This window comes from Spermophilus citellus, assembly GCF_964194105.1.
Source record: "Spermophilus citellus genome assembly, chromosome: 18".
Taxonomy (NCBI): Eukaryota; Metazoa; Chordata; class Mammalia; order Rodentia; family Sciuridae; genus Spermophilus; species Spermophilus citellus.
In genome coordinates this window covers 13,374,199-13,387,560 of record NC_138200.1, presented here as the reverse complement: position 1 = coordinate 13,387,560, position 13,362 = coordinate 13,374,199, and the positions used below count along the sequence as shown (strand labels likewise).

The window sequence follows — 13,362 nt, the reverse complement described above, 5'->3', positions numbered from 1 at the left end:
AGCATGCTGGTCGTGTGGTGGAATTGGCGACCACGAAGGGACATTTTAGTTCAACTAGATTGAGTGGGAGCGCGCTATAAAGATAAAGGAATTGGTGACAATTTTGGGTCACAAAAGTACCTGGAGGTACTGAAAGAACGAGACGTTAAATTATATAAAATGGGAAATTCAACTTCTACTGATAAGGAGATGTATTTGACTATTCTAGAAACTATAATTAATCAGAAAGGAAAACAGATAAAAAAGACTCAGTTATTACAATTCTTAAAGGTTGTAGGTGAATTTTGCCCTTGGTTTTGTGACCAAGATTCGACAAATTTACATACTTGGGAGAAATTAGGGAGGAAATTACAAAAAATTTGCCTTTCTAATGAATTACCTGGAGGCATCAAAAAATTTGGATGGCCTTAGAAATTTATCTTTTGAATACATGGGCCATAGTTTGTGGCTCCCTGAAGAGCTATTGAAAGGCATTCAGAGAGCTATTAAGTCTATTCAAATGGAAAATCTGCCTGAGGCTAAGTTAATTTCTTTTCTCTTGAGCCATTTAAAAAAGAAAGCTCTCTCGGGGCTAAACCAAAAGTTTGAGCTTGCAGGAACAAGATCAGGATAGCCTGGAGGAAGATTGTAGAAGTCAGGGTCATAGAGAGGAAACATCTACAGTCATAGAGAGTCCTCCGGAAGAGATAGACAATCCTCCCGGAGAGGAAAATCCGGAAGTAATTCTTACAGAGGCACAAAGCCCTTCTCCACCCCTGGGTTCAATCCCTGGTACCAAAAAAAAAGAAAAAAAAAGTGAGTCAGTACAATAAAATACTTTGAGACAAAGACCAAACTCAACCTAACTTTTATTACAGTATGTTATTATAATTCTTCTATTTTACTCTAAGTTATTTTGGTTAATCTCTTGCTGTGCCTAACTTATCAAACTTTTTCATACAGATATTCCTATAGGAAAAAACATAGTATCTATAGGGGTCAGTACTATCCAAAGTGTCAGGGGTCACTGGGCATATTAGGAGGCATCCCTCATGGATGAGAGTGTAAGGGTCCCGTGAACGTCGGAGGAAGAGACCACCAAGAGACCGGCTCATGCAATCAGCAAAAGGGGATTTATTGAGGATCCAATCCAGCATGCTGGGGCTCTGTGCTCACTCAAGAAGGGAGAGCAGCCCAGAGCCCAGAGCAGAGGTCAAGCAGTGCTTAAGTACACTTTTGGGGGAGGGCGGGGGCTTTGCATACATCAGAACAAATCATCATGAGGCACGGGAAAATTGAACAACAACTCTCATACATGATCAGCACATTCATTGGCGGGAACTGGTCGGGCGGGGGTGATTGGTCACTCCTAAGTGGGGTACACATTCAAACTGATTGGTTTGGGCCCTGAATGCCTACGTGCCAAACTGCACAGGGTCCTAGGTTATTAAACAACTAAGTGGTCAGTGGGGCATTGTCTTAACTGCCCCAGGAATTTAAGGTTCTGTGTGCAGTTCAGAAACTTTACAATACCTAGTCCTTTACATTTTAACTCAGGCTTTGCAGCTTAGAAACTTTACCCTTTCAAGAGGACAGTTGTATGTAAATTTCACAGCTGCAATATCTTAAGAATGTCACAATGGCATCAGCAGGAATTTTGACAACATTCAAACCACAGGACCTGGGTCTGGCTCCCTTCATGCCCCTGGTGCATCCCTTTTACAGACACGGCCCTCTTACAGAATGAGGTGAGGACTGGGGAGAAATGAGGTGACATCATTCCTGCAATGCTAAGCAAAACCCTCCCAGACCCAGGCCCTGGCATCTGAGTCTTCCTGCTTTGACTCATGAAGAAGGGACAGAGAAACATAATGTTTTTCAAGGATAGAACCTGCTTTACTGACATTAGAGAGGTGCCACCATAGCCTTTCCTGACCCCAGGACCTTGCTTCTGCTGTGAGGGGTCATCTCACAGAATGAGGACCCAGGGCTTCCTGGTCAGGGGCAATACAGGCTCTACACAGAGACACTCACTGAGTGCTTGAGGCAGGAGATAGAAATGGGAACCTTGGAAAATGGGGGTCGCACCACCCCAGATTAAAACCTTAGGCTAAAGCTTGTTGGAGGGGGTTCTTATTCTGTTTTGGTTCGGTTTGGTGTGGTGGGGTGTGATTTTTGGTCTTAGTTGCCTGAACAAAATGGTGAGAGCCTCACTCAAACTGGAGGCCCAGACATTGTATTATTGCCCCAGGCTTCTTGACCCCCATGACATTAATCAACCCCAGTCATTCTGAACCTCAGAAATTCATTTGTTTTAAGGAACAAGTACAGGAAACTAGGGCTAACAAAGACATTAAACCATCCCATTATGGGGATGGGGAAAAGAAATTAAAATTGTACATCTTCAGGGCTGGGATGGTGGCTCAGTGGCAGAGCACTTCCCTAGCATGTGTGAGGTGCTGGGTTCGATTCTCAGTACCACATATAAATAAGTAAATGTCCATCAACAACTAAAATATATATATATATATATATATATATATATATATATATATATATTTTAAAATATTATACACCTTCAACTGAGTCAGAAAAAGAGAACAATCAAGAACAGACTTTCCAATGAAAGGTTAGGTCCTCATCAAATCAAACAGAAAAACCCGTAGAGAGAGCATCTCCAACGGTGCGCACTTTGGGACTGTCCCCATGTTATGAGAGCTCTCCATGTTTGCTTCTAATAAATCCACTACTGGATTTTCACCATCGTTGTCTGCATACTTCATTCTTTGGGTGCATGAGACAAGAACCCCCCAGTGCTCATAAGAGCCTGAGTTAGTTACATCCTCGTGTTTTGAGGGATGTTTTGTTGTCCTCCCCATTTTATGATAAAGTACAAAGAGGTCGAGGATCTCACCAACAGTCACACAGCCATTTGGAGTGACCTTGTCCAATGTGCTCATCGTTGCCACACAAGGCCACTAAAACATTTGAAATGTGATGCAATCAACCAAATTGATATGTAATTTAATCTTAATTTCAAAAGTTAACGCTCAGGTCAGCTATTGGAAAACGTCTCCATATTTTTATTTTTCTCTATATTCTCACAACTGGGGTATGTGAATCGTCTTTTTCAATGCAAACTTGGTGAAACCTAAATACAAACCAAAGATCTCTGGATAAGATTAGGGTTCCAGGTAAGGTGTGCTATAAGCACAAAACACACAGGATCTCAAAGACATGGTGTGAAAAAATAAAAGATCAGATGAGAGGCAGAAGCCAATCAGGAAGAAACAGATGAGGAGATTAACACAGAGGCAAAGAAAGAGAAGGGCCAGGAGTCATAGGGAGGGAGAAGGCAGGAGAGAAAGAGAGGGACAGAGACAAGGATACAGGGACAGAGGGTCTGCAGGGGGCTGAGCTGACTTCCTGCAGCTGAGGGACCCACAAGGACCCGTGTTCACCAGACCTGGTCCAGCCCAGACCTGTTTGGCTGTGAAAGAATGAACAAGGCTTGTGTTGGAGAAAATGCCCTATTATTGAGGAACAGCTCTGCATATTTATAGAGCTGGGGGTGGTTTGACAGTTATGACAGTTTAACTGTTGAACAGTTTGACAGTTGGCATGAGGTGCTTTCTGATTGGTGGGTAAGGATCATGTGAGCCAGCAGGGCTCACCATTGGATGGCTCTTCTCGGAGGATGGGGAAGTTAGTCTTGGAGCCGGGTAGACTCCCAAAGGGCTGCTAAAGACTTGAAAAGCTGCCCAATGGGGCTGGCATCTGTGAAAGTGATTGTTTTTGTATTTGAAAGAGCACTTGGCATTACTTTCTGAATTTTTAACAACTTTATTGAGCAATAAATGACACACAATAGGCTGCTGGTATCCACTGTACCATTTTGAGATATTGTACACCCATGTGACCTCCACCACAATCAATAAACACATCCACCTCCTCAAAAGCTTCCTTGTGCCCATTTGAACCCCCATTCCAACCCCTCCAGTGTATCACCGTTCTTGGTCACCTGCCCAAATTTCCTGGAATTTTATATAAATAGAATCACAGTAAGTATCTTGTTTTTTTTTTCCTTTCTTCTTTCCCTCAGCAACCCTATGCAGAGTTCTTTGGTACCTGAATAATGACTTCCCAAATATGTGCATATCCCAGTCCCCAGAAACTGGGAAATTTACCTAATATGGAAAAAGGGACTTCAAAGATGTCATTAAATTAAGGATCATGGCTGTAGTCCCAGGAAGCAACTCAGGAGGCTGAATCAGGAGGATTGCAACTTTGAAGCCAGCCTGGCAAGTTTAGCAAACTTCAGTCTAAAATTAAAAAGTAAATAAATTTTTTAAAATGGGCTGGGGATGCAGCTCAGTGGTAGAGTGCTGTCCAAGTATTCATGAAGCCCTGTGTTCCATCCTCTGGACTGAAAAAAAAAATCATTAAGAATTATGAGATGGCAGGCTGGGGTTGTGGCTCAGTGGTAGAGTGCTTGCCTATAGCACATGTGAGGCACTGGGTTCCATCCTCAGCACCACATAAAATTGATCAATCAATCAAAAAGGTATAAAAAAAAGAATCATGAGATGGAGGGATGCAAGAAGGTCCAAGTGAGCAGTAGGAGAGGTGGTGACAGGGAAGCAGGATAGAGATGCTGAGAAGGGGCCACCAGCCAGGGAGAGCAGGCAGCCTGGAGAGACTGGAAAAGGCAAGCGCCCCATCCTCAGAGCTTCCAGGAGGAATGCAGCCCTACAGTCCCTGACTCACGAGGGTGAGTAAGTGGAGGCAGAAAACAGAAGAGAAGGGTCAGAGAGAGATGTGACTCTGTTCTTTCAATTTGAATTTGCATTGAAAATTCATTTGAGGCAGCTCCCGGCGTGCCCCGCACTCGCAGCCACCTGCCTGCCCGCCTGCCCCTCCTTCTCCTCCTCCCAGATCCACGGATCCGGAGCAGCTGCCACAGTCACAGCCACAGGCACTATGGCATCTGGAGTTACATTGAATGATGAAGTCATCAAAGTTTTTAATGATATGAAAGTAAGGAAATCTACACAAGAGGAGATCAAAAAAAGAAAGAAAGCAGTTCTCTTCTGTTTAAGCGATGACAAAAGACAAATAATTGTAGAGGAAGCAAAGCAGATCTTGGTGGGTGACATTGGTGATACTGTAGAGGACCCCTACACATCTTTTGTGAAGTTGCTACCTCTGAATGATTGCCGATATGCTTTGTACGATGCCACATACGAAACAAAAGAGTCTAAGAAAGAAGACCTAGTATTTATATTCTGGGCTCCGGAAAGTGCACCCTTAAAAAGCAAGATGATTTATGCTAGCTCTAAAGATGCCATTAAAAAGAAATTCACAGGTATTAAACACGAGTGGCAAGTAAATGGCTTGGATGATGTTAAGGACCGATCAACACTTGGAGAGAAATTGGGAGGCAATGTAGTAGTTTCACTTGAAGGAAAACCATTATAAAATGACCATCAAGTGCCATCTGGATCTTAAGGGGTTTCATTTCTCCAGCTCAGTCCATTGGAATAGCATTAGGTGTTTTTTCATTTTTTTTTCCTTTCCTCTGGGCCCTTCCAACACAGTGAATGAAGGAGATATCATTCATTTAAGCAGCCTGTCAGTGATTGCCATTAGACTCTTCAATAGGGTTATTTTTATGTAGAAGGAATGCCTTCCTGTCTTTATTTTAGCCAAAACAACTGGTTATATGCCTCCTTTGCAGCAAGCGCTACAATGAATGTGATTGTCAATGTGAATAGTCTAGAATACTGCAAAGGGTAAGCAGATTGAATGCCTTGAAAGTATTATCCACTAGTCAGATGGTGAACTTTTTTCAGTATTATTATAGTTGCACTTTATTGTAGTTCTGTGAGGCGCTGGAGCATTCATACACCTCACCTGCCTTGGCAAGCCTTCTTTTGTGACATGGCAGCACGAATATAACACTATGCATTAAAAGCACTTTTTTTTAAATGAGTTTAATCCCCCCCAAAGGAATGCCAATTAAGTTTCATTAACTGTGTCATCAATTTATCCTAGTACCTCAGTGTTCATTCCTATTACCTACATATCTTCTTAAAAGAAATATCTGTTATTAATGCCTTTTTGTTTTCCATTGAGTGTACACTACTGAATAAGTGTAGGAGTTTTATGTTTACCATGTGAGTCTTGCAACACTAAAGATATTGGAATATCAGTCATGATGGCAATTTCTGTATAAAAGAGCCTTAAATGGAACATTGTTTTGAGATCAAACTCCCCATCCTCACAAAAATGGCCATGTTGCAATAAAAATTGTGGCATGTTACAAAAAAAATAAAATACAATTAAAATAAAATAAAAATTCATTTGAGCCAAGGGCGGTGGTGCACGCCTATAATCCCAGTGACTCTGAAGCTGGCGCAGGAGGATCCCAAGTTCAAAGCCAGCCTTAGCAACTTACTGAGGCCTTAAACAACTTAGTAAGATCCTGTCTCAAAAAGGGCTGGGGAGGTGGCTCAGTGGTTAAGCAAGCACCCTTGGGTTCAATGAACCCTTGTACCAAAAAAAAATTTTTTTTTCATTTGAACTTACATTCTAGAGGAATGTTCAGAGAGATACAATGTCATTAGTTTTAAAGGTGGAGAAAGGTGTCCATGAGCAGAGTAAGGCATGTGACTCTAGAATCTGTGGAAAAGGCAAGGAAACATCTTCTTCCCTAGAGCCTCCAGAGAGGAACATAGTCCTACTGGCACCTTGTATTATGATTTGGATCTGGAATCTCCTCCAAAGGCTCCTGTGTGGAAGGCATGGTCCTCAATGAGCAGTGTTCAGGGGTGGGGCTCTCGGGAAGTGATTGGATCTTGAGGGCTTTGATGGCATCAGTGAGTTAATTCATTGATGAATTAATAATTTGATGACATTGATGGGAGGTGATGGAAATTTTAGGAGGTGTGTCCTAGTTGGAGAAAGTATGTCAGTGGGGGTGTACCCAGGGAGGGGATTTCTTGTCCCTGTGTCCCCACCACCCCACTCTGCCTCCTGGCTGTCGTGAGCTGAGCAGTTTCTCCCACCAGGCCTTCCACCATGATGTTCTACCTCCCCGCAGGCCCAAAGCACTGGAGCCCACCCACCATGGACTGAAAACTCTCAAACCCTGAACAATCATCAAACTTCCCTCCTTTAAGTTGTTCGTGTCAGGTATCTTGATCACAGCAATGAAAATCTGACTAACACACTTTGATTTCAGACCAGTGAGTCCCACGTCATGCTTCCAACCTCCAGAATTGCAAGGTGATAAATTTGTAGTAATTTTTTAGAGCAGTAATTAAAAAAAAAATTCATGCAGCCGCCCTTCATGACTCTCTGCAATGTGTTGTAGCTTTTAGTGTACAAGCAGTTTGCATTGTTTTGGGTGATCATTCCTATATCATATATTTGGTGATATAATAAATATTATTTTTAAATTCCAATTCTGATTCCTATATATAAATACACTTTTTATATTGATTTTGCATCTTGCAACCCCAGTAACCCCACTTACCACTTCTAATAGTTTTTTTTTTTTTTTTTAACAAATCTAGTTAGATTTTCTACATAAGAAATCATGTGGATGAGGAGGTTCCAGCCCACAGGGTGCTCAGAATTCTGCACACGTTCCGAGTGTATAGCTGCTGCTGTTTCCACCACCATCTGCATCCCCAGCCTCTTATCTCTGCTGTGTTGCCAAAACATCGCTTACTGACGAGAAGAAGCTGGTCATGATGGGGAGCCATTCATGAGGAGAGTGGATTCAATGTTCCCGTGAAGAACAAAGGGGAAACAAAGGACCCGAGGATCAAGTCTGCCATGCCAACCATAAAATTTTGCTCGGACAACAACTCAGTTGTCCTTAGAAGCCAACTAGGCCTGACAAAGACTCCTTAGAACCAGTTGTTTTCCAACTTAAGTCTCTGTTGGGCAAGAATATTCTGTTCTTGAAGGACTGGGTTCACTTAGCCTGTGGTTCCAGACAGAAACGAATCTGCCACCAAAAGCTGGTGGGTTTTTTTGTTTTGTTTTGTTTTGTTTAATGAAGAAGGAGCTGAACTACTTTTCCAAGGTCTTAAAAAAGCCAAAGCAATACTTTCTGGATATCCTGGCAGAGCAAACATGGTAACCAAGATTCATTGATCAACAGTTTGCTGAACAAAATCAATGAGTCTCTTATTGGTGATGGAATGGCTTTGACTTTCCTCATCATGCTCAATAACAGAGATTGGCATTTCTCTGTTTGATGAACAGATCATCAAAGACCATCAGAGACCTAATGGCCAAAGCTGGAAAGAATGATGTGATATTAAACACCCATTGACTCCATCCATCACTGCTGTCAAACTTAATGAGAATGCCAAGATGGCCAAGCCACCGTGGCCTCTGGTGGAACTACTAAGTGGGTGGGCTTGGACAGTGGTCCTGAGAGCAGCAGGAAGTATGCTAAGGCTGTGGCTTCAGCTAGGCAGACTGTGTGGAATGGACACTTGGCAAATATTTTACCTAGGGAACCAAAGACCTCATGGGCAGGAGGTGAAAGCCACTTCCAGAGGCTCCATCACCATCATAGGTGGTGGAAACACTGTCCACTTGCTGTACCAACCGGGACATTAGACGAAGTCAGTCATCTTGGCTCCAGGGTAGGTGCCCATTTAGAACTTCTACGGAATGGGGATGTGGCTCAAGCGGTAGCACGCTCGCCTGGCATGCGTGCGGCCCGGGTTCAATCCTCAGCACCACATACCAACAAAGATGTTGTGTCCGCCAAAAACTAAAAAATAAGTATTAAAAAAAACTCTCTCTCTCTCTCTCTCTCTCTCTCTCTCTCTCTCTCTCTCTTAAAACACACACACACACTTCTTGAAGACAAAGTCCTTCCTGGGGTGGATGCTTGCAAGCAAAGAGAGCACTTTCCTACCTTTTGTTTTCTGTGAACAGCTCCAAAGTCAACCTGGTCTCTTCTACATCTCCATGTGACAAATTCAACTAGTGGCCAACACATACAACACCAGGAGTCCTTCAATAGTTGTGTGGCATCTCCATTCATCTTTACAGCACATCAAATTTCCCTACATTCTTCAAGATACCACTTAAACTTTTCAGTGACTCAACCAGTTTGCAAACTTTGCCTGTTAAACTAAAACTAAACTGTGTTAGCTCGGTACTCTTTTAGAAAGAGTTTATTCTGATTAGCTTTGTTACCACATCATTTCTCAGCATAGAAACAAGATGAAATTCCCGTCGTAGATAAGGAGAAGTTGATCTATTAAACAAGCCATGAAGGTTTTCCTAGGGGAAAAAGTTAAGTCATCTGTGACTCAAGGTTTGGTTGTTTTGGTTTGGTTTGTTTTGTTTTGTTTACTTCCATGTTTTTAGTCTGCAAAACTTTTATTCCTATTTATTGCTTTATTGCACTGGCTAGACCACCATGCTATCTTTTTTTTTTATTGTTGGTCATTCAAAACATTACATAGTTCTTAATATATCATATTTCACAGTTTGATTCAAGTGGGTTATGAACTCCCATTTTTACCCCGTATACAGATTGCTGTATCACATCAGTTACACTTCCATTGATTTACATATTGCCATCCTAGTGTCTGATGTATTCTGCTGTCTATCCTATTCTCTACTATCCCCCTTCCCCTCCCCTCCCCTCCCCTCCCCTATTCTCTCTCTACCCCCTCTACTGTAAATCATTTCTTCCACTTGTATTATTTTTCTCTTACCCCTCCTTTCCTCTTATATGTAATTTTGTATAACCCTGAGGATCACCTTCCATTTCCATGCGATTTCCCTTCTCACTCCCTTTCCCTCCCACCTCTCATCCCTGTTTAATGTTAATCTTCTTCTCAAGCTCTTCGTCCCTACCCTGTCCTTGGTTACTCCCCTTATATCAAAGCAGTCATTTGGCATTTGTTTTTTAAGGATTGGCTAGCTTCACTTAGCATAATCTGCTCTAATGCCATCCATTTCCCTCCAAATTCTATGATTTTGTCATTTTTTAAAGCAGAGTAATACTCCATTGTGTATAAATGGCACATTTTTTTTTATCCATTCATCTATTGAAGGGCATCTAGGTTGGTTCCACAATCTTGCTATCGTGAATTGTGCTCTATGAACATCGATGTAGCAGTGTCCCTGTAGCATGCTCTTATTAGGTCTTTAGGGAATAGACCGAGAAGGGGAATAGCTGGGTCAAATGGTGGTTCCATTCCCAGCTTTCCAAGAAATCTCCATACTGCTTTCCAAATTGGCTGCACCAATTTGCAGTCCCACCAACAATGAACAAGTGTACCCTTTTCCCCGCATCCTCTCCAGCACTTGTTGTTGTTGGACTTCATAATGGCTGCCAATCTTACTGGAGTGAGATGGTATCTTAGGGTGGTTTTGATTTGCATTTCTCTGACTGCTAGAGATGGTGAGCATTTTTTCATGTACTTATTGATTGATTATATGTCCTCCTCTGAGAAGTGTCTGTTCAGGTCCTTGGCCCATTTGTTGATTGGGTTATTTGTTATCTTATTGTCTAATTTTTTGAGTTCTTTGTATACTCTAGATATTAGGGCTCTATCTGAAGTGTGTGGAGTAAAGATTTGTTCCCAGGATGTAGGCTCCCTGTTTCTCTCTCTTATTGTTTCTTTTGCTGAGAAAAAAAACTTTTTAGTTTGAGTAAGTCCCGTTTGTTGATTCTAGTTGTTAACTCTTGCGCTATGGGTGTCCTATTGAGGAATTTGGAGCCCGACCCCACAGTATGTAGATCATAGCCAACTTTTTCTTCTATCAGACGCCGTGTCTCTGATTTAATATCAAGCTCCTTGATCCATTTTGAGTTAAGTTTTGTGCATGGCGAGAGAAAGGGATTCAGTTTCATTTTGATGCAAATGGATTTCCAGTTTTCCCAAAACCATTTGTTGAAGATGCTATCCTTCCTCCATTGCATGCTTTTAGCCCCTTTATCAAATATAAGATAGTTGTAGTTTTGTGGATTGGTTACTGTGTCCTCTATTCTGTACCATTGGTCCACACGCCTGTTTTGGTACCAGTACCATGCTGTTTTTGTTACTATTGCTCTGTAGTATAGTTTGAAGCCTGGTATCGCTATACCACCTGATTCACACTTCCTGCTTAGCATTGTTTTTGCTATTCTGGGTCTTTTATTATTCCATATGAATTTCATGATTGTTTTATCTATTTCTACAAGAAATGCTGTTGGGATTTTGATTGGCATAGCATTGAACTTATAGAGAACTTTTGGTAATATGGCCATTTTGATGATGTTAGTTCTGCCTATCCATGAACAGGGTATATTTTTCCATCTTCTGAGGTCTTCTTCTATATCTCTCTTTAGGGTTCTGTAGTTTTCATTGTATAGGTCTTTCACCTCTTTTGTTAGGTTGATTCCCAAGTATTTTATTTTGGGGGGGGGATATTGTGAATGGAGTAGTTGTCCTCATTTCCGTTTCAGAGGATTTGTCGCTGATATACAGGAATGCATTTGATTTATGCGTGTTGATTTTATATCCCGCCACTTTGCTGAATTCATTTATTAGCTCTAATAGTTTCTTTGTAGACCCTTTTGGGTCTGTTAGGTATAGAATCATATCATCTGCAAATAGTGATAATTTAAGTTCTTCTTTTCCTATTTTTATGCCTTTAATTTCTTTCATCTGTCTAATTGCTCTGGCCAGTGTTTCGAGAACTATGTTGAACAGAAGTGGTGAGAGAGGGCATCCCTGTCTTGTACCAGATCTTAGAGGGAATGCCTTCAATTTTTCTCCATTCAGAATGATGCTGGCCTGTGGCTTATCATAGATTGCTTTTACAATGTTGAGGTATGATCCTGTTATCCCTAATTTTTCTAGTGTTTTGAACATAAAGGGATGCTGTACTTTGTCGAATGCTTTTTCTGCATCTATCGAGATGATCATATGGTTCTTATTTTTAAGTCTATTGATGTGGTGAATAACATTTATTGATTTCCGTATATTGAACCAGCCTTGCATCCCAGGGATGAATCCTACTTGATCATGGTGTATAATATTTTTGATATGTTTTTGAATCCGATTCGCCAGAATTTTATTGAGGATTTTTGCATCTAGGTTCATTAGAGATATTGGTCTGTAGTTTTCTTTCTTTGAAGTGTCTCTGTCTGGTTTAGGCATCAGGGTGATGTTGGCCTCGTAGAATGTATTTGGAAGTTCTCCCTCTTTTTCTATTTCCTGAAATAGCTTGAAAAGTATTGGTGTTAGTTCCTCTTTAAAGGTTTTGTAAAACTCTGCTGTATACCCATCCGGTCCTGGGCTTTTCTTAGTTGGTAGTCTTTTGATGGTTTCTTCTATTTCCTCTATTGTTATTGGTCTGTTTAGGTTGTCTATATCTTCCTGACTCAATCTGGGCAGATCATATGACTTAAGAAATTTATCTATGCCTTCACTATCTTCTATTTTATTGGAGTATAAGGATTCAAAGTAGTTTCTGATTATCTTCTGTATTTCTGAAGTGTCTGTTGTGATATTGCCTTTTTCATCCCGTATGCTAGTAATTTGGGTTCTCTCTCTTCTTCTCTTTGTTAGCATGGCTAAGGGTCTGTCGATCTTATTTATTTTTTTCAAAGAACCAACTTTTAGTTTTGTCAATTTTTTCAATTGTTTCTTTTGTCTCGATTTCATTAATTTCAGCTCTGATTTTAATTATTTCTTGCCTTCTACTTCTTTTGCTGTTGTTTTGCTCTTCTTTTTCTAGGATTTTGAGATGAAGTATGAGATCATTTATTTGTTGTTTTTTTTTTTCTTTTTTTAAGGAATGAGCTCCAAGCAATGAATTTTCCTCTTAGAACTGCTTTCAATGTGCCCCATAGATTCCAATATGTTGTGTCTGTGTTTTCATTTAACTCTAAGAAGTTTTTAATTTCCTCCTTAATGTCTTCTATAACCCATTGATCATTCAGTAACCTATTGTTCATTCTCCAAGTGATGCATGATTTTTCCTTCCTTCTTTTATAGTTGATTTTCAGTTTCATTCCATTATGATCAGATGAGATGCATGGTATTATCTCTACTCCTTTATATTGTCTAAGAGTTGCCCTGTGACATAATATATGATCTATTTTTGAGAAGGATACATGTGCTGCTGAGAAAAAAAGTGTAACTACTTGATGTTGGGTGGTATATTCTATATATGTCAATTAAGTCTAGGTTGTTAATTGTGTTATTGAGTTCTATAGTTTCCTTATTTAACTTTTGTTTGGAAGATCTGTCCAGTGGTGAGAGAGGTGTGTTGAAGTCTCCCATGATTATTGTATGATGGTCTATTAGACTCTTGAACTTGAGAAGAGTTTGTTTGATGAACATAGCT

The 13,362-nt window shown here is 40.8% G+C and overlaps 1 protein-coding gene across 1 annotated transcript; it reads left to right on the top strand.

Annotated features, from left to right (window-relative positions):
- Positions 1-4,864: 4,864 nt before the first annotated feature.
- LOC308638434 (cofilin-2-like) lies at positions 4,865-5,514 on the top strand. The gene has a single exon (XM_081275877.1). The coding sequence runs from the start codon at positions 4,960-4,962 to the stop codon at positions 5,455-5,457; it is 498 nt and encodes a 165-aa protein (XP_081132003.1). The 5' UTR covers positions 4,865-4,959; the 3' UTR covers positions 5,458-5,514.
- Positions 5,515-13,362: the final 7,848 nt, after the last annotated feature.